Here is a 22,104-nt window from a genome sequence, read left to right as displayed (position 1 = left end):
CCACCCTGTCAAAACCAGCAACCCTAGTAAAACTGAGCAAGTGACAACTTGGCATATAAGGGCTGACACTTTTCCAGTTCCCTTCCAAGCAGTCCTGCAGTTTTAAATCTAAGTGCCATGTCCAGAAGCATGCTCTTGAGATAAAAAAAGTTTTTCAATTTTTTTAAGCATTTAAAAAAACCCAATCACAGATCAGGATGACACTGTGCTAGATATTGTACAAACATCGAGAAAGAAGAGAGTCCGTGTCCCAAAGAGTTTGTTTTCCTCCATTTGTTGACAACTGAATATTCTTTAAGGAGAAAAGTTAAACATTTCAGAAGTTCTTAAATCAAAGCCCTTCTTCCTGTGAAGACCGTACATAAAACTCACACAGAAAATATTAGATATTAAAATTAATTTTCTGTCAAAGTCAAGCTTAGGTACATGGATGTCCCCTTTAGAAACCTGTGCCAAGAAAAATAATTCTGCAACACTTTAAAGATGAACATTTTCAAAAAAATGTAAGAAACTCATTTCTGCATCTCCCTGTAACAAGAATTACACTATTTTCACTCTAAAAAGTACTTAGCATACTATAGTTTGAGTAAGAAAACCTGAATTTCAGGCATGAACCATGTGATATATAAGTTGTAGAGTTTTATTAGCTTTATTAGAACTGTGACAGGTGAGACCAAGGGAGCAACTCACAAGCGGGAAAGCAGCTCAACACACCCCTGGCAATCAGGCTGCTTGGGAGCAGCTGGGGAGGAAGCTGCCCTATGTTCATTAGGGTCTACAGGTCCCACTTAAGGCTGCCTTTAAAAACCCTTCCCCAGCAAGGACAGGGGACAGAGTGTAGAAGGTAAGTAAGGAGCTTGGAGATTCAAGCAAGCAAAAACGGAGTAAAGAGAGTGGTTCAGATGTCAAATATTCATCCCTAGAGACAGCAGAGGTGGGAAGCTGCTCCCACAGGTAACTTGAGAGCTCAGCCAAAAGCTGTGGGGACTGAGGACTGAGCCTGTTCGAGCCAGGTGCTCGCTCTTACCTGCTGCATTGTGGAACTTGGAACCAAAGCCCAGATACCCAGCAGGGGCAACAGGGCTCCATGCTGTAGGACCATGGCCTGAAGACGACTGGAGCCCAGGAGTTACACTGACCCTGCTACAAGTGGTGCCAGGGGTGGGATCTTCCCCTGCTGTGAGACCCCTCACAAAGGACCCACCTAGTTCAGATTAAGCCACCTCTGTGAGAAGGAGGGAAGACAAAACGGAGGATGTAGTAAAAGTGCTCATCCAGGGCACTGCACTGCAGCAGGAGGCTACCAGAGTCCACCAAGAAACTAACAAGCTGCTGATAAGCCAGACTGCCCAAGACAGAGCCACCCTGCTGGAGTAATAATGCAGTTGCAGGCTCTGGCTGCCCAGGGCCAGGATCAAAAGGGGACATGTTCCTGATGGCAAGCAGTTACCTCCAGAAGATGACAGAGGAAGATGATGTACAGGCATACCTCCCAACCTTTGAGAGGTCAGCCATTCCGGATGGCTGGCCGCAAGCCCATTGACCCAGCATCCTCGCCCCATTCCCATCTGGGGAGGCAGAGAAGGCCTATTTTAGCATGCCCAAAGAGGCTGCCACCGAATACCCTCAGCTGAAGGCCAAGATCCTTGCCAGGTCTGGAGTAACAGCCACCATCTTAGCCCAAAAGTTCAAAGAGTGGAGGTAGAGGGAGAGCAGAGTACCAGGGACCCAACTACTCGACCTGATCCATCTAGCCTGGAAATGGCTGCAGCCTGACTTCCATGACCCAGAGAAGACTGAAGAAGTGATTGTCCTTGACTGGCATATGAGAGGGCTGTCACCTGACCTACAAGGGGGGGCCAGCCAGAATGGCCCCACTTCATATGACAACACTGCGGCTCTAGTAGAGAAACAGTTAATGGCTAAGGGTCTCTCACAACCCCATTGCAAGGGTAGCCCAGTTCCAAGGGCCCCATCCCTGAGCCCTCAGGCAGGGCTTGGCATGGGAGAAAGGAAATGGAAGAGCAGCCTGAGGCAATGAAGTGACTTAGGGAGCAGGGGAGGGAAGGTCGGGGCTAAGACCCAACAGTCCGAAGGATAGAGGGACTCCCACCAGGGGTATTGGTGCTATGCATGTGGAGAGATAGGTCATACAGCAGCACAATGCCCCAGTAGGGAGGAGCCAATGTAGTGTGACCTCGGGGGTCAGTGGGGCTGCTACAGCCTGATAAATCTGGTAGGCATAGCGATGGCCCCCATAGGTACACATGAACTGTCATGACGAATGGCACAGAGACCACTGCCTTTATAGACCTGATATACTCGGGGAGTGCCGTCATGTTGGTCTCAGGGCAGCTGATGGGGCAAAACCAACTTTCCTGGGCCAAGCACACGGGGAATCTCCTGTATGCATAGAAACGCAGGATACTAGAAAAAAAAAGCACTATCCTAAACCATATGTTTGTTGATTATAGTTAAAAAATAAAGCATACACAAGTTGTTTCAAGCATGTTTAGTCAGACTTTAGTTCAAAAACTGCCCTTCCTCTCACCCACTTTCCGAGCAGCAGATGTAGGTACAGTCAGCGGAAGTGGAACAGACACAAGTATAACAATCCAATTCTCTCCATAGGAGGGAGAGAAAAAAACACCCTGTAAGAGCCTCAAAAGGTCAATGCAGGAAACATATTTCAGGCCTGAATTTGGTATGCATGTTTGTCTTGTGGAAGGAGAACTTGCATTATTAACAGTTGCATGCTTAAAACAGAGATCACAGTACAGACTCTGATTCCCAGCACATAGGTTTAAGACTGTCCTGATCTCTACCAACTGGCTTCATTCATATACAACAGAAATCTTAAGAGCTAGTGAATTCTGGCATAAATTTTGTCTGTGGAAGCAGACACTTGTCAAGAAATCCTGTCAGAGAAGCCCCGGGCAGGGTTTCGAGACGCCCCCAGCCTCTGGTGTATTGCAAGGTCTCCTTGGTGACAGGTCATGCTTGATACAGCAACAAAGCACAAAGTTTTACCTCAGAAATTTCTTCAGAAAGTGATTTTAACTTAAAATCAATACATAGCCGTCCATTTAATCTGAGGGGGTAACTTTCGGCAGGAAAAGACTTCCAGAAAAATCCAAAGTCTCCGCACCTGTCAGGGGTAGTTCTCTGTCAGGCCTGCACCCAGCCCCCAGACTCATGAATAATTGATGAGTTGAGTATATAAAAGAAGGCTGCTCACCACAGACGGGGCCCTTTGGGAAGGCCTTGTCTTATGACTTGGACCAGTCCTTTTTGGTAGCCCCTCAGGGTGAAGCAGCTGAAAAATCACTTCGCATCATCCTGAGGCAAAGCATGCCACCAGACAGACAAGCGGCACTGAGGGGACCTAGATCGTTGCACCAGGTGTCACCTGCCGCTTGCACCCATAACATCGCGGCGAAGCCCAGCAGTGACGGCGGTATACCACATCACCTGACACCACTCCCCAGCAGGGGCCAACCAGGCCAGTGCCGGCCCTTGCTCCAAAGAGACTTCTTTACCGGACTGGACAACTCATCAACTAAGCAGCTGTGAGCCGAGGCTACAAAAGAAAGGCCGCTCCAGCTGCTGTATCCTTCCAATATTGACTCTCTCTTTGTTTCTATTCACAGTTACTGATATTATTGTGGATTATTGTTGTTATTGTTAAGTATTAGGCATAGTATTACTCTTATTATTAAAAGTTTATTGTTTGGTGTCTCTTAAAGACCTTTTATTGCTGTTAACTTAGTACTATCATATATACTTACAAATTCATTATTACTATTGATCTCAGGGAGTAGCAACCCCTGGGCCAAACACTTATAAATATGGGGTGCTAGGAGGATGGTTTGGAAGAGCAAATCTCCCAACTGTGGTCCAAGAACTCAGAGCTGCTGGCTGCCCTGACTGCATTGCTGACAGTGGAGCGGTGGTTTGGACTTGTTAAAACAGCACACCCTGGGGGGGAGCACATCATTTTGGAGTACTGGGATGACCAGCAGTAGGTGCAGAACCTTCATATGCACTAGTCCACCTTTATGGAACTATGTGATGTGCTGGCACCTGCTCTGAAGCGCAGCAACACAAAATGAGGCCTGCTTTAATGGTTCAGAAGTGAGTGGCAATCACTGTGGAAGTCTGTAATGCCCAACAGCTGCCAGTCAGTGACAAGTCAGTTTGGGGTGAGCAGATCTACAGTGGGTCCGTGGTGATGGAGGTGGCCCATGCAATGTCAGCATCTCCACAGGAAGACTGTGACCCTGGGAGATGTACAGGCCATAGTGGATGGCTTTGCTGCCCAGAGCTTTCCTAACTGGGGTGGGGCAATAGATGGCATACACACATCCCCATCAAGGCCCCAGCCCACCTGGCCTCTGAGTATATTAATCCAAAGAGGTACTTCTCCAGAGTGATGCAGGGGTTGGTAGATCACAAAGGTCATTTCACTGACATCAACGTTGGCTGGTCAGGGTAGGTTCGTGATGCACGCATATTCCAAAATTTGGGACTGTACCAAAAACTCCTGGATGGGATTTTTCCCCCGATTGGAAAATCAAGATTGGCGATGTGGAGATGCCCATTGTTATACTGGGCAACTCTGCTTACCCTCTGCTTCCCTGCCTGATTAAACCCTACACAAGAGCCCTGGACTCCAGCAAAAAGTGCCTGGATGAGGCCTTTGAGGAGATTTCCAAAAAGGAGAAGGACTCCATCCCAAGTAACATTAACATGCTGTTCTGAGGGGCACAGAACCACAGCTCACAAAGCTGTACCTACCCACTTCTAGCATGCAGAATAAATACTCACCTAAACCGCTTGCTTCAGGGGGCTCAGGGACTAGTGTGCAGGGCCTGGCATGGAGGGGAACCGTTCCAGGTCGATGCTGAAGAGCTCCGGGTTGTCTGGCAGAACGTTTTTCTGTCCCCTACTCGTTGCTCCTTTCTTCCTCTGCATTGCCCTCTTCCTGTGGGCCACCCTGCTCCTCTGGGCTCATCCCAAACGCCATACCAGGGCCTCACAAGTGTCATAATTCAGTCCAGGCTTGATGGTGAGGTTGCTCCCCATAAACATGTGCATCTGTTGATAATAGCAGCAGGTCTGTGGAGCCATCCCTGACTGCTGGTTGGCTTCCTGGACTTTTTATAGGCCTGCCGGAGTTCTTTAACCTTTTCATAGCATTGCATAGAGTCCTAGGAGTAACCTGGGTGGTCATCTTGCACGCCATCTGATCACAGACTGAGTTTCTCTTGGCCACCTGGAGTCTCCTCGCCACCAATTGGTCTCCCCAGATGGCAATGAGATCCAGAATCTCCTGGTGGGTCCAAGCTGGGGCTCTCTTGCAAGCCTGGGAAATGCTAGTCAGATCATTCCCATGAGCGCTCTCGATTGCAATACAGGGCTACCAAAAATTGCTACTGATGCAGTGCAATGGCTACCAATGAGGTGCAATGTGACAGACAGAGATTTTTTCCACAATGTACGCCCTTTATATTTGCAGGGCTGGGCTACTAAATTTCAATTCAAATTTCAATTCAAATTCAATCTAAACTTTGCAGGCTTACTTTGCCCTTCTTCCTGCACACCTGACAGCAGTGCACAATGAAGCGGCCATACTTGGAGGGTCACCGCGTAGCTTTGTGGGATACACGCTGGACGCTTCTGGAGGCTAACAAATTTGAATTAAGGACATGGCGCTTCCACACTAGCCTTGATTTGAGATTTTAAACTCAAATTTGACTCTATGCCTGTCCTGTAATATGGCTCAATAAATTGAGTTAACAGTATTATGTGTGAAGACTGCCATGTTTTAATATTAAGCTACCGCCTTGAAATTCAATTTTATCTTGTAGAGTAGACACCGCCTCAGATACCACCCAGCTGATTAAAACGAGTGCCTATGCAATTCGTGGTGTGCATCCACATATGACAAAATATATTCCACCCATGAATGGAAAAAAAATAGAGGGTCAGGCAGAGCAGCACCATGGCCGTAGGAAGGGTGCTGGGTGTAGAAACGAAGGTCAGAAGGGACAATACTTAGGTACCACTTAACCGATTAGCAGAGTGCCCACAGTCATCCCCAGCCAACAGCATATATTTCTATATATGGAAACCTTACCCTGCCCCAGTGCACAGCACCACCCACACTCCCTGTCCCTGCACACAATGCCACCTACACACCCCGTTCCCAAACTCATTGCCACCACATAACATACTTCTACAAACAGCACCACCCACCCCACCCTCCCTACCCCTGCTCACAGCACCATTTACACACCCTGATCATGTACACACAGCACTACACAGATACGCTGCCAACAGCACCACCTCCAAACGCCCTGTGAACAACACCACACAAAATTAGCTCCTTACAGCACTGAAACCAGCAATCTGGCACCTTTCACAAGTTCTAAACCCCCTTATTTTGGGGGAAAAAAAACAAGTAAATAAAATATTAAAACGCAAGTCTTTCAGAAATCTTCCCTTTATAATAATGGCTGCTAGAAAGAGGTACATTTTATATCAGAAAGAGCATCTCTATTACTTCATCATCTATTTATGTTTAATATGCAAAAAAAAAGAACAAATTACCACACAGTGGCTGAGGGCTGGGTTGGGGGTAAGGATGCAGGGTCTGGGAGGGAGTTTGGGTGCAGGAGGGGACTCAGCAATGAGTGATGGGGCTGGGGGGCACAAGGAGGCGGGTGCTAGGATGCTTACCTTCAGCATGGATTTGGAAGCAGCCAGCATGATCTTATAGCCCTCGGGAGTAGGGAAAGTCAGCTCTGTGGTCCCGAGCCAATGGGCAGCACCACCTGGCAAGTGCAGCATGAAGAGTTCCCTGGATTGCTGCAAGCTGGTGCTCTTGCAGGTCCAGCCCAGCTGGAGAGTGCTGAGGGTCAGGGCTTCTAGCCTATGGTACAGAGACTTGCCATGGGCCAGATGAAATTAACCAGGGGGCTGGATATGGACCATGCTCCAAAGGTTCCCTACCCCTGGTCTAGATAGCTCTTGATCCTGCTAGGAGTACAGGGGACTTGACATGATAACCTCTGATGATCCCTTCCCGTCCTATGATTCTATGATGCAAGCTATTTTTATATATTACTCGTTACATCTTTCATATAAAAACACTTGCATTTCCTTTTATACTGCATGTTTTTGCAACGTACAGCTACACTATAAACTACAGTCTGATCCTTCAGGGGAACAAGTTCAGGCACTCTGATCCATTTAAAGGCACTGCTGTCAACACGATTTTGGCTCTGGAATGCAGAGGGGGAGTGCAGCCCCAGGTGCACCCTGCCCCATGCATCGCCCATGGGTATATTTGGTGATTAAACTTCAGGAAAACTAGTGTGATATTACTCATGTCTATATCCCATTATAATGCAGTAGAGAACACAAACTGTGTATACCTTTGTAACTACAGGTCCATATAAAGTGAGGATGAAATGGGTGCAAATGTACCTCCACAATGGGACACCCTGCCCCTTCCACACACTACCCTCACCCTGATTCCTAGCACCTCCCCGACCAGCCTGGCGAAGGTTTACCAGGAAACAGGGTGGGCAGAGTGGGGAAGGGGCAGGGCGGCCCTTTGGAGAGGTGCATTTGCCTCCCCATGGCCTCTACCCCACCTCCAACACTCACCATGGGGTGCTCTGATGTTGCCTCCGGGCCTGCTGAGCCCTGCTGGGCAGGTGGAGGCCCCCCACCCACTTGTGGAGAAGCAGGATTCAGAAGGCCAGAGCAAAGCTCCATGTTCCCTGAGGCTGCTGCTGCCTCTGTCACCTGGCCCCTGTCCCAGGTAATTCTCCCCTTCCCAGGCTGAGCAGAGGGTAGGAAAATCTTCAGGACTCCTTGGTCCAGGAGTGTGGGATGTTGGGGGTCTTACGGAGTGGTTCAGTCTGAGTGAGGGTGGAACGGGAGGACATTTGGCCAAGGAAGGGTCAGACTGGTAGTGGCTGGAGAGGGGCAGAGGTTAGGGCCAGCTGGAAGGCACGGAGCGCTGTGGGAGGGGTACTCCTTATTTACAAGAAAATTCCTGTGTACAGGCCTAAACTAAGTAATCCAACAATGAGAAAGAAGCCTTGGGAAATGTAAATGAAGAACTCTGAACAGAAAACTACCAATTCAAAGAAAGTGGTAATTGTGTCTGATGATCAGTATATTCCTCACTCTCAATCACTTAATTAGTGACCATGTCAGCTTGTTTTCTGTTGTTGAAATAGACTCACCTGAGGTGCTTGATATGTCACTGGCCATAGGCTGTGGTGTCTGTGTGTTTCTCCCCACATCTTAACCAAAAGCCTTAGGAACTGAGCATTTTAACATCTATGTTGTTTAATTCATGACTTTATTCTCTATCAGGCCCATAGGAGTACTCTACAAAAATCTACTGTAAAAATTCCCCTTTGAGAAACACCATATAGAAGTGTCTAGAATGAAGTAAACAACGACAGTTAGAAAATGACAATTGGTGTAAATATTTATGAGGGACAGTTAATATGTATAAGTTACAGTTTGAAATCCTAATAGTCAGTTGGTTAGTTTTGGATACCTACTAAATATGTAACATATAGCTTTCCTCGGTTGCTATGGCAACCAAAATGCAACATGGACTTCAAACAGGTCCTCACAGGCCCTATAAAGTTAGGAGCTTGAGGCCCTTGCTCTCACTCCTTCTGGGGACTGGACCTGGACTGAGCTGAAAATCACTAAAGAGCTGAAGAAGAAAGAAGAAAAGAAGGTGACAAGCTTTGTGTCAGTCATCGTACCCTAGCCGCCGAGGGATGTCGAAGACCCAAAGAGGACACCTTCAGGAACTTGGACTTTGCACCCATAGTCATCGAGGGACAAACAAGAGCTCCTGATTGCCACCACTTTGAAGGCTCCAGTTTTTCCTGGAGGGTTTGTTCTGGCAGGTGACGCCGCCTAACGAGCATGCACCCTGTGACAGGGACAAACCGCAGGAGCGGTCCTGCCCTTCTCCTCCTCGACCATTGCCGTGGCCGGTGGGGAGAACTAAGGCCGTTCTGAAATCACTACAAATTTGCTTGCTTATTTGCAAATTTGTTACAGGAGGTTTTTGTACCCCAAGTTGGTTCCTTTCCTCCTAGTTCTTTTCTTTAATCCTCTTTCCTGTCAGGCCTAGCGTGGCGCTGTAAAAACGCACCTGTGCAGCCATACTTTCCTAGCTCCTGAAAGAAGCGATTGCAGGCCCAGCGCCTGGAAACAGAGCTAAGGAAGGAGAGGTAACAATTAAATGTACTTGTAATGACCCGGTTAATGTGTGTATTTTACACGTGTTGTTGTATCTTTGCTTGCTGCTGGATGTGCTAACCAATAGCAGCAACGCATTATAGGTGGTAGGCTGGGACTGCCCCAGTTCTGCTAACACAATCCAAACTGTGTAACCCGTTGTTTCTACTAGCCCATGTAAAGCACAGGGGGCACTACTTATAGCCAGACTGAGATATCTTCAACCCTCAGAGTTTTCTAAAAGCATAATTTACTTTGCCAGTAAGAGGCAAGGATTAATTTGACTGGCCCATAATAGGGACGGATATTGTATTTGGAAACTACTGTGAAAGGTGTTTCTTACCTTGGGCTAGCTGTTTAACTGGCAGTCCAATCTGGGGAGTCATCGTAAGAGGTGACCCCAAACCTCGGGAACTGTCGTAGGAGGTGGTCCCATTCCATCTGCTCCCCCCTGTTCGAGAGGGAGGTTGAGCGCCCAGATCATCGTAAGAGGTGATTCTGGAATTAGGGTTGAGAGCTTCGTGTCTCTCCCCCCTGTCTGTGAGGGAATAACTCCCTGCAGCAGGTTGTTTCTTATTCTTTGCTGTTAACTTGCACCTCTATAAAAGAGGATTGTGTAATATTGTGCTTTAACTACTTTCCCCTTGCAGCACTCAGCAAAGACGTCATGGGATTCCTGGGATTCGCTGTAAGTAGTGGGACATTTTAAGGGTGCTGCTCATTGCAGCTTTACATAATTCAAGGGCTGGTGTTATAAATAGACAAACTCTGTGCTAAAAAACTAGTAGAGGAAAGGGAAAACCTATAATCTGTCAATTTAGGTTTATCCTCATGTGTAATTCCTCTCCCCTTAATAAATTCCTCTTGTGGTTGCACCTTTAAAGGGACTCATTCGTTCTTTCAGGACAGACAGTGTTCAGCACCATTTTTCTGCGGACCCTACCGCAACCCTGTAAACCCCATTGTGAGCGACCACCGTGTACACCGCGCTGGGTTGCGGGGTAAAATCCAGTGAGACACTTTACCAGCATCTCTAAGGGTGTGGTTAGGTGTCTCGGGGGCAAAAAAATCAAGAAAAATTTAAATTTGGTGACGTGCCTCAGTTTCCCCAAGTGCACACTCATTGCTTAACAGCATTGCCCTCCGCAATATCTGTGAGAAGAAGTGATAAGTAGATTCAAAGTTTTTCCTTGAATCTGTAAGGACTGTTTGGATTCTTACAGAGAATTGCAGCAAATGCAAGGCACAGATTCCCAGACACAATCTGGATACCATAAAAAGATTTTTGGAAAACTGGGACGAAACACTATTTGGAATCACAAACTGTGATTTTCCCAGCTTTAACCTCTCAATAATTCTCACTTCTGTTTGTCAGGTAATAGTTTACTACAGAATTGGCCACCAGTATTCTCTTTGCTATAAGACATACTGCACCAATTGATCTGGAGTAAATGACTGAACTCTTGCAACTGGAAGCAACTTAAATGTGATGTGATTTTTTTTGGGTGTAAGTAACCATGTGGTCTGTGGGGCAAGCTAGACTGGAGCATCTAAGGGGACTGTCTGTGACTCTAGGTTAAGAATGGTATAGTGATCCAAGACTGCACATTTGTCACTGGCTTGGTGGAATCTAATTATAGAAAAACACAACACTTGTTTGGGGTGTCTGCCCTGTTTTGACAGTCTGCCTTGAGACAGGCACTTTGAGTCATGAGCTACTCCAGACAGCATGGCGCACAGTAAAATTCATAGTGAGCAACTACTCTACTTCAGAGGACAATAGGTACCATTTAATTGACCTATAAACTCCCAGAAGATCAGATATTTCAAACCTGTCTCTGACAACTACACCATTGCCTATTTGAAGCCACTGTTACTACATCAAAATAATAAATACAAATATTTGCATAGACTGTTGCATTTTCAGAGCACTTATTGATATTAATTATTAACTCTAACACAATAGTTAAATTATATATTTTCACACTACAACTAAAACATTTATATAGCCCTGTAAACATTCAAAGAACATACACTCACTCTCCCTTGAAGAGTTTGCCCCAACAAATTTTTTGTCAGGCTCTGATCAGTGATCTTGCTGCATGTTCAAAAATTCTCTTTGCAATATCCTGTCAGGAAAAAAGTTTTCCATCAAAATAATTCAAGCAACAGTTACCATGTACATTTTGGGATACAAAATATATTATGTTCTTAATGCACCCAAAATGGATCCTAATGTCAAATATGCAGAAGAGTACTTACACAGAATTAAATTAAATTAAAATGTACAGGCTTGGTTTCAGCCTGTTGCGTATGAAGGAGACAAATCCCGACACTTACCTCTCTAAAACACCACAAGCATTCACAATCATTTAAAAACAATTCAAAATAAAGTTGAGACTGATTTAAACCTACATTAGCAAGAAAATTTACAGATAACATTTCAAGTCACCCCCCCATGCACTATACTTCGATCAACAGAACAGCTTAGAAAAGAGCCAGTTTGTCATGAGTGATGATACTGAAGCCCACAGAACTGTAACAGAGTACTTTGTAAATTACCCATACATTGAGTATTTATGGCATAATTGTGTAACAGCATACAGTCTAAAGCTATTCAACAAAAATCATTACAGGACAAATCCAACCTACAGCCTAAGTAACCAAGTTGGCTCTGGAGTGAAACATAAGCATGGACAGGGAAGAATCCTCACCACTACTTAGAGGTATACAGGCACTTCTATGAGATCCTCTTCAGCCCAGGAAGAGGGAAGTTGCAGGGAACCATACATAGCCAGAGCCTCTAACTTCAACCCATAAAAGCTTCAGCCCCAGGTAGGGGGCATGTAACCTGAGTTACACAACCCAGATTGAATGCCTCTGGTTACAGCTTTGGCCTAGGATTCGGGCTCAGGTTTCAGCTTTAGCCCCAGCAAGTCTCAACCAGTCCTGGCCAAGTAATCCACTTTGGGGTCTCAACCCACAGTTTGACAACTGCTTCAATACAACTCCATTTGGCTGCCCTTGCCCACACCCTAAGATTCTTCCTATTTGTTTATGTAGATATCACGTGGCGATTCTAAATTATTCCAAACTGCTAGTTTTTCTCAGTGATTCAGTCATTATGGTGTCAGCTTCTTTGAATTACTAACTTCTTATCTGAGCTTCTGCATATAAATTCAGTTTATTTGCCAGAAAATATCTTGTCTCTCATTGAGTAGCATGGATACTATGAGGATAGATCACATTGATCTTTGCGTTTACTCAGTTACTAGCTGACTTTCATCTACTTAGCCTACCTGAGTGTTTGCTGAACACAACATTGTGTCAGAAGCCATGTCAAACAAAGAAATGAAGTAACTACTAAATTAGCTGAATTTGCAAAACAACCTGTCTGTATAAAATGAATTTGTATGATAATTTCAGATTTCTCATTGCTGCTGAGATTGCACTTAAAGCACAGGCATTGACATTTTCCCATGGTCTTAGGCAATGAAAGCACACATTGTTTCTACAGGGGAGGGGCAGGCTGCTGTTAAATGCTGGTTCAATCAAGCTATGGATATTTGTAAAGCCAGTTGAAATTAGGCAAATACAGATTATGTGCAGAGTGATCCAGTAGCATCCAAACAACCAGCCTATAAGACATCATTTCTAACAGGAAAAAACTAGAAATGAAGTAAACCCAAATAGCAATCAACATAGAAGTAAAATTTCTTGTCTGGCAATAACTCCTGACCACGTCTTGTCATCTGGAACACAACTGAAGAAAACGTCCGGCATTTACTGACTGACTAGATTTATAGCAAAGTAGAGTGATTACTGGAAAGATCTGAAACAGAGTTTTTCATTGCCAGTCATCAGTTTAGTGTGGAGAAAGTAAGAGACTTCTATACTTTACCTATCTCACACAGAAATCCCAGCACCTCCCCTATTTCTAGCAGCTGAAATTGTCTGAATTCCACTTAGGCATTTCTCCTGCATCTTGATGTTGTGGACCACCCTTACCTTTTTGTGTAACTCTAACTAACAGGTTTAGTCCTCCATCAGTGAGTACTATGTGAAATGTGATGGAAATTCCACATTCTCCACTAATACATTTAAATTGCCTTTTTAAAAAAATAGTGTATGTATATTATATTACTTTTGTTCTCCACACTTCTTTGGAAATGGAAACAAACACACAGATTATGTCTACACTACAAGCCTCTGTCTACAGAAGTTACTGTCAGAAGAGATGCTCGGACAGAACTTCTGTTGACAGATCATGTCTACACATAAAAGCGGATCAATCCTTTGACCCACTCTGTTGACAAAAGGGTTCCCCCTAGCATCTACATGACTTTTTTGTCGACATTTTCTCTAGACAAACCACCTTTTTTGTGTAGATGCTCCCGAGTTTGTTGACAAAACCCCAGTTTTGTCTACAAAACTCTCTAGTTTATATGTACCCGCACAGCTAAACCAATCTTCTATGTTGATAATAAACAGTTCCCACTGTAGATTGAGGCCACATCAACTTAAAAAAAAAAATTCTTGCCTTCAGCACCATGGACTGCTGGCTGCAATCCTCACTGATATTACTGCTCACAACCTAATGTGGCAAACTGTCTCACTATTTCTTCACTACCAGCATATAAACTCCTCAAATTGTTTTGCCAGCTTGTCTCTTTAGCTTCTCAAAGCATGAAGCCAGCAGGGAACATATCATATGACCTGTAACCAGGAGAGCATGTGAGTGCAAGAAAAATTTTGGTTTTAAAAGGTTACTATTTTCCATAAAGAGCTGATTGCAACACTCTTAAAATTTCAAATAAGCTAACCATTTAAAACGCTAACTGTATTTTAAGCACATCAATTTTAATATGTCAAAACTCCCAAAAACAGTGGTCACATGGATAGTCTGAAAGTAACAGCCTTGCTAAATCCCTCTCTGCCTCTCTTTTGGAGGAGTAACTGTTTGACACACAAGTAAAATACCTTTTTTAAAAATATATTACAGTAATCACCATGGTAAAGGTTCAGTGACCTGATTCTTTTCATTATCAGATAAACTTTTGTGCTCAAATTACAATGCTAAATATTCCTCTTTCCCTTCATTTCAGTTCCCTCAGAGGCATGCTATCTGTTTCTTTCCCTACAGCAAAGTTCCAGAATCCATCATTCAGTAATAACTACTATTAGAATCAGCTCATAGGCGTTCTGTGTTTATTATCTAGCCCCAATTTGAAAGGTTTTAAGTGCCAAGAGATACAAATTAAATCTTTATAAGGCCACTTCAAACAATCCACCATAATAACCACAACATTTAACTGAAATTTTATCATAGAATAGAAGCTCAGAATGGTGCAGGTGATGTAAAAATGATTTGGTGGTATCACAGAAGATTAGACACCAAACAGCATGACTACAGAAGAGGTGAAATGAAGAGCACCAAAGGATAAATATAGCTTCCAGTCAATCACATGTTGAATGACAACCAATTGTCCTTGCTATTCAAAGCATTTACCATCTATAAAACAAAATGCACCAATTAATTGTGGTGCTTACCACACTGTGGGCACTACTGAAGACAAATACATTCCCTTAGAGTTTGTTCTTTTTGTTTTTTTTGTTTTGCAAAGATTGTAATTCATATTAAAATGAACACAATTAACGCCACAAAGACTGGAAACTAAATACTTCATGACTTTGCAGAGAAAAAGCACACATGAAAAACTGTGATCCATATGCTGCAACTAGGATTTAATTGAAAGCACATCTTCATGGTAAAGAGACCAAACACTAGGAAAAAAACCACAGTGCTTTGGTGCAAAAGGATTCCACTAGCAGAAATATGGTATGACTAAGCCCTGGCTAAATAGATGAAGCTCATGAAAAGTTTACACACTGTGAGCCTTCCTCCCCACTTTCTTTACCTGCTATAGCCCCAGTTAAGATTAAGCTCCCCATAAGCAGTTTATTGTAGATTTTTTGAGGGTTTAGGTTTGCTGTTGTCCAGCAGCCCACCCAAAACCATGAGAGCATTATTCACCTGCATAAACATTTTCAGGGTCAGGCCTTGACGTTTGAATCTGTTTTACTGCATCCACATTGGAAAACATCAGGGATCTACAACCCATCCTGGACAATGATCCCACACTTTCACAGGCCTTGGGAGGCAGACCTATCATTGCTCACAGACAACCTGCCAACCTAAAACAAATCCTAACAAGCAACTATACACCGCACCACAGTCACTCTATCTCAGGGACCCATCCATGCAACAAACTTCGTTGCCAGCTCTGCCCACATATACACACCAGCAACATCATTACAGGACCTAACCGGATCAGCCACACCATCGTGGGCTCATTCAGCTGCACATCTACCAATGTAATTTATGCCATCATGTGCCAGCAATGCCCCTCTGCCATATACATCGGACAAACTGGACAGTCTCTACATAAAAGAATAAATGCACACAAATCAGACATCAGAAATGGCAATATACAAAAACCCATAGGAGAGCACTTCAATCTCCCAGGACACACAGTAGCAGATTTAAAAGTAGCTATCCTGCAGCAAAGAAATTTCAAGAACAGACTCCAAAGAGAAAATGCTGAGCTACAATTCATCTGCAAATTCAATACCCTCAGCTCAGGATTAAACAAAGACTGTGAATGGCTGGCTAAATACAAAAGCAGCTTCCCCTCTCTTGGAGTTCACACCTCCAGATCTACTGATGACAATACAACTCAGCCTGCCTGACTGAGCTAACCTCGTTATCCCCAGCCTTGCTCTGGCCTATTTATACCTGGCCTTGCAGATTTCCAGGACCAGCATCTGAAGAAGTGAGTTAACTCACGAAAGCTCATGCTCTAAACTTTTCTGTTAGTCTATAAGGTGCCACAGGACCCTTCGTTGCTGCTACAGATCCAGACTAACATGGCTACCCCTCTGATAATTGGAAAACTAGATAACTGTATGTTACAGTATTCTCCATAATACAACTACCTCACCAAAAGACCTCCAAGGAAGTCAATCTTGAGTAGGGAGACTTATAAAACAAGTATAATGTTAATTTCTAAAGCAACCACTCTGAAGAGCTTGCTTGACAGACAAAATCAACTCTGCATAGATCTGTGCACAAACAACTTGTCCCCCTAGTCCCTTTCAGTTTGTTCACCTCGTAGCAGCAGAACCAGATCTACACAAAGCATGCTGAAGCCATGAATGTGCTAAGAACTGGTTCTGCTCTACTATACCATATGTGACAAAGCGTAATACAAAACACAGAGGATACTATTGAGGAGAAAGACCAATAAGTACCCCCTGGGTCTGTGGGATGTTTAGAACAATCTGAGACAGAAAAGTTTTTTCCACAGAGAAACCATGAGGAGCACAAAAACTAACATTCTGCTGAGGACCATGCCTCACTCATATGGAACAGTTAAAGGGTACTGCGCACACACCAACACCCACAGTCTTCTGTACAACCTCAAGAGATCCTTATGCCCTTCCTTGGCTCCACACTAGACTAATTTCAATAGAATTGAGCTGTCTTGAATCTCTAGAGATATTGCTTTCCTCCAGAAACCTCTCTGCTCTGGGAGAGGGGGGAACAGGGGAAAAGCAGACACAGTGAAGTTAATACTGATCGTCAGCGTTAACTCTGCTAGGGAATCAATGCAGGACTGATGATAAAAGACACTCCATATACACATGGCTAGGCACACCTTTCCAACTCCACAGCATATTTTCTGTAGTACACTCATAACTCGCTATGAACACAATTGGTTCCCAACTTCCTGCTCGTAGGCAAAAACTCGTAAGAGGGACACTAAATTACCATTAAATACACGTTAAAGTTTCTGATTTGTTCCTAGTGTTCCTAACTCAGGGAGGGAATGGCAACATGTGGCGCTGCTTTTGAAAGGTAAGTGAATCTTGGGTGGGGAGGGGTGGTGTTGGAGAAGGTTAAAGGCTGGGGGCAGTTTGGGGCCATGAGCAGGAGATAAGGTTAAAACCTAGTGGTGGCTCCTCTTTCCTCCGGGCTGCACTAGTGGTACCTGTGGGGGGGGTGTGTGGAAGGCCAGGGGGTTCAGGAACTGGGCCGAGGGGTGCACAGGGAGCTGCAGGCTGGGGGAGTGTTGGGAGTGGGCTGGGCAAGGCCAGGGCATGCTGAGAGCCAGGGGAGTGTTCAGAGCAGGTCGGGCGGGCTGAGCTGGAGGGTGTGGGGGTAGCTGCGGAGTGTGGCTGGAGGTGTCTGACTGCATGGCTGCAGGCACCCCACCGCACGGCAGGAGCTGCTTCGCAGCACACAGCCGCCCCGCCACGCACAGGATCCACTTTGATGTGCACAGCTGGAGGTACCGATGACTCCTTCAGGCTGCACCAGCAGTAACTAAGTCCTTAACGTACTTGCTTGTGGGGGGAGTGTTAGGGGACCAGGGGAGCTGCAGGCCAGCAGGTTCAGGCTACAGCTGGTTGGGTCCATGGAGCCAGCAAGGAGGGGGTCAGGCTGTGGCAGGTTGGAGCCGCAAGAAGGGGGAAAGTCTCATATTAGCATAGTAGTTCGCTTGTCTAGTGAACAAAGGTAAGTATACGTGTTCCTCGGCTAAGTGAATACTCTTAAGTACTCATTAAGAAGGGATGAGCGTACTTGGCAAAGGGAGTGTATCATGCTGCAGATGTCCCTTTTCTGTGTTTTCTGCTTAATAATCTATAGGAGTTTTCTGGAGAGAAATAGGAAGGGTTTTGAAAGGGGTGTGTGACTTTCTTTGATTCCCCCCAAAATCTCCAATACAGCCCACAATGTCTGAAAATGTGACAAGCTTTGCAAAAACTATTGCTTTGGCTTCCTTCTTACAACTAAGCAATGAGAGAATTATGAAAGAGGTAGCTGTGTTAGTCTGTATCTTCAAAAACAACAAGAAGTCCCGCAGCACCTTATAGACTAACAGATATTTTGGAGCATAAGCTTTCATGGCCAAAGACCTGCTTCAGCCCACTAAAGCTTATCTGTTGGTCGACAGAGTGCCACAGGACTTCTTGTTGTTTTAGAAAGAGAATTGTTATGCCTTGCAGTAAGTGTACCTGCAGGGCTTTGAAGCAAGAAGTGGGGGGAGGGGGAACGTACTGCAATTTAGAAGTGACTACAGTTGATAGTATAGGAGTTCAGATAGTCTTCAGGAGTGGGCCTAGTGATTACAAGAAGTGATGTTTTATACATCAGTTAGTCCAATGCACAGAAACAAAACTTGTACCGGCATTTGCACAGGTGAGCCAGGGCTCCAGATACCCGCCCACAGCTGTAGATTTGCAGGTCTCTAGACCCAAGATTTGTATCCGAATCCGCAAAACTGAGCCGCCCGCAGCTGCGCAACCTGCAGCTATAAGGCTGCTCGCTTCAGATCGGCAGGGCTCTGCGCAGACAACTTGCATCCCAGCCGGCGAGCGCGAGCCAGGACACAGCCGCCCATGCGCAGGCTCTAGCCTCTGCCAAGGCGGCTTTCGGCACCTCCCATCCCTCCCACCCAGGGGGCTGCGGGCCAGACGACGGGGACAGGCTGCTACAGCGGGAGACGGAAGCCAAGCGCCTCGGCAGCACGTGCTGGAGGAGCGGCGCGGCGCGGCGCGGCGGGGCGCGGCGGGGCGGGGCGGGATCGGCCGCTTACCTGCAGCGGACAGCGCCCAGGCGCCGTGTGCTCGGCCAGGCTGGCGTTGTACAGCTGCCGCTCGAAGCGCGGCTCGTTATCGTTGGCGTCCTCCACGCGGACGCTGAGCAGGCAGGAGGCGGAGAGCGGCGGCTCGCCCAAGTCCCGCGCCACCACCCGCAGCTCCAGCGCCGCCTCGCGCTCGCGGTCCAGGCGGCGGCGCGTGCTGACCAGGCCGCTCCGCGGGTCGATGCGGAAGAGCTCGGGCCCCGCGGGCTGCCCCGCAGCCGCCTCCAGCGCGTAGCGCACCTGCGCGTTGGGCGAGCCGGGCTCGTCGGCGTCCGAGGCGCTGAGGCGCAGCACGGCCGTGCCGGGGGCGGCGGCCTCGGAGACGGCGGCGCGGTAGCGGGGCTGCGCGAAGGCGGGCGCCTGGTCGTTGATGTCGGTGACGCGCAGCAGCAGCGTCTCGTGGGCGGAGAGCGGCGGGGAGCCGCCGTCGGTGGCCGACAGGCGCAGCTCGTACAGATCGCGGCGCTCGCGGTCCAGCGGCGCCTCCAGGCACAGGAAGTAGAGGCCGGCGGCGCCGCCCGGCCGCAGAGCGAAGGCGCCGTCCCCGCCTTGGAGGCTCAGGCTGGGGCCCACCTCGGCCTCGTCCGGGTCAGAGACGGAGATGCGGGCCACGTAGTCGCCGGGACGTGCGGCCTCCGAGAGGCGGGCGCCGCCGGCCTCGGTGAGGTAGAGCAGGCGGATGGCCGGGCGGTTGTCGTTGACGTCCACCACGGCGATGGAGACCAGCGCGCTGCCCACCTCGGGCTCGGCGCCGCCGTCGCGCGCCTGCACCACCAGGCGGTGGCGGGCGCGCGCCTCGCGGTCCAGCGGGCGGTTGACGCGCAGCAGGCCGCTGCGCTCCTCCACCGCGAAGTAGGCGGCGGCGTCGCTCTGGCGGCGGTCGATGCGGTAGCGCACCTCGCCGTTGGCGCCCAGGTCGGGGTCGGTGGCCAGCAGGCGACAGACGGCCGTGCCCGGCGGCGCGTCCTCCCGCACCCGCGCGCGGTACTCGCGCTGGCTGAAGGCGGGCGCGTTGTCGTTCTCGTCCAGTACGCGGACCTCCAGCCGCAGGCGGCCGCTCCGCCGCGGGCTGCCCCCGTCCCAGGCCTCCAGCACCAGCGGGTGCGAGTCCGCCCGCTCGCGGTCCAGCCGCCGCAGCAGCACCAGGTCGGGCGGTTCGGTGGGGGAGCCGTAGCGCAGCTCGAAGAGCGGCTCGGCCTCCTCCGGCCCCGCGGCCAACAGCGTGTAGCCCTGCGTGCCGAAGCGGCCGGCGTCGGGGTCCCGGGCGGCCGGCAGGCGGAAGGCGGTGCCGGGCGGGCTGAGCTCGGACACGTCGATGCGCAACGAGTCCCGCGGAAAGCGCGGCGGATGGTCGTTCACGTCGCTCACCGCGATCTCCACCTGCACCACAGCCCCGCGCAGCGTGGCCGCCGCGAAGCTGTAGCGCGCCCGCCGCTCCCGGTCCAGCGGCCGCGCGGTGCGGATGAGGCCGGTCTCGGGCTGCACGTGGAAATCCGCCAGCAACGCCGACTCGCCGCTGCCCTCCGAGAGGAAGAAACCGCCCGGATCCCCCTCGCCCGCGGGCAGCCCCGCCCGGATGTCCCCCACCAGCGTATCTGCCGGGAGCCCCTCAGCCACCGTCAGGCTCAGGTTGTACAGCTGGGCTGAGCAGCCCCCCGCCGCGCACAGCCACAGCGGCAGCAGGAGCGCCAGCGCCCCGGCCGCCCCCAGGCTCCGGCTCCCCGGCTCCCGCCCGCTGTTCGCCCCCGGGCAGCCCGGCCACTGCCCCATGCTCCGCAGCCACCTCCTCGCAGCCCCACGGGGATCGCCGCCGCAGCTCCTCCTAGTGCGGCATCCCGCGGGGCTCGCAGTCCTGCGGCTCAGCCGCGCGTGGGGATCGCCTCGCCGCGTACGCACTGCCGCAGCCTGGGCGCTCAGAGCCGCCGCCGCCTCCTCCCCGCTGGCTGCTGCCTCTTCGCTCTGGCCTCCTTTGTGCCTTTCAGATCCGTGCCCCGCCCCGCTGGTCCGACCGCCGGAGTCAGGTGCATTATTCCTTTGGCCAGAGCAGTAGGAAAACCTCTAAACCATACACCCCGCCCCCGCCAAACTTGGTGCGGGGAAGGCGGGAGAGGCCAGCTCCCCGGCTGGTGCAGCTGCAGCTGCAGAGACTCGTGCTCTGTTTACTATCCACAACGTCTCAAGAGTAGGAGAGCTGCGAATACACCCCCTCCCAACCTCCCCCATGTGACTCTGCTCTCAGACTTTGCTCCTACGGATACTGGAGCAAGCACTGCAGCAGGGAGGTGTCCCTTTCTACTGTGGCTGGAAAGCAAAATGCTAGGAAAAATAGCAGGCCAAGCAGATCCCACTAACCTGAATCTAGCGTCAGAGGAGACAGGCAGGCCCTAGAGCAAGTGATCCACCTGAAGTAGTGATTTGGAATCCATGAAAGAAATAGCGGGTTCATCCATGTTTAGACTGAGTAATTTTGTAGATCAGATAATGGGAATAATCACTGATAATTGGTTAGACAAATTATGCTAAAAGAAGGGCTTGTGAAGTTAATATGAAGGATACAATTAGTAAATACACTCAGCTATGTGAAACCACACTCATTTTCTTTGTGCAACTATTAAATAAAGTGATGGGAAACAAGCTTTTTGCAGAGCTACCAGATCAGGGCACATGTGGAAGAGCTGACTTTGGGCTCTCATTTTCATCAATGTCACAACAGTACCTGTACTTGAAATTTAGGGGGAAAGAAAGTCAGCTCTTCCACTTGTGCCCTGACCTGGTAGCTCTGCAGGAAGCTTGTTTCCCACCACTTTAATAGTTCAGTGTCAGTTTTCTGCATTCTATCTGTGAGAAGTTCCTGTTTCGTGCCTTAATAATGACAATGCAATGAAGTTGCTTGCAGACTGTAACACTCTAGACCAGGGGTTCTCAGGACACATTATTTGGTGGCCTCAGAATGTGATCAACAACTCTTGGTGGTGGCTGGTCCCACATTTTTCCATAAAGTATTTTATTAACTTTACAAAAAAACAATTATGTGAAAATATTCAGACATGCATATCCATATCACTGCAATTTATTGCTATCTAATAAGTCTCTAGTGAAAAGTGATGTTAAC

General features: G+C 48.2%; 1 protein-coding gene across 1 annotated transcript in view; it reads right to left on the bottom strand.

The window, feature by feature from the left end:
- The window catches only part of DCHS2 (dachsous cadherin-related 2), a 224,659-nt gene extending 203,897 nt beyond the window's left edge, over positions 1-20,762 (bottom strand). Inside the window, exon 1 of the mRNA XM_074993969.1 lies at positions 18,945-20,762. Coding sequence (XP_074850070.1) covers positions 18,945-20,762 — 1,818 coding nt within the window. The remainder of the gene's footprint in view (positions 1-18,944) is intronic.
- Between the last annotated feature and the right edge of the window lie 1,342 nt (positions 20,763-22,104).

Source organism: Carettochelys insculpta, chromosome 4, assembly GCF_033958435.1.
Source record: "Carettochelys insculpta isolate YL-2023 chromosome 4, ASM3395843v1, whole genome shotgun sequence".
Classification (NCBI taxonomy): Eukaryota; Metazoa; Chordata; order Testudines; family Carettochelyidae; genus Carettochelys; species Carettochelys insculpta.
The sequence above is the reverse complement of the archived record's forward strand: the minus strand, read 5'-3'. Positions and strand labels throughout refer to the sequence as shown.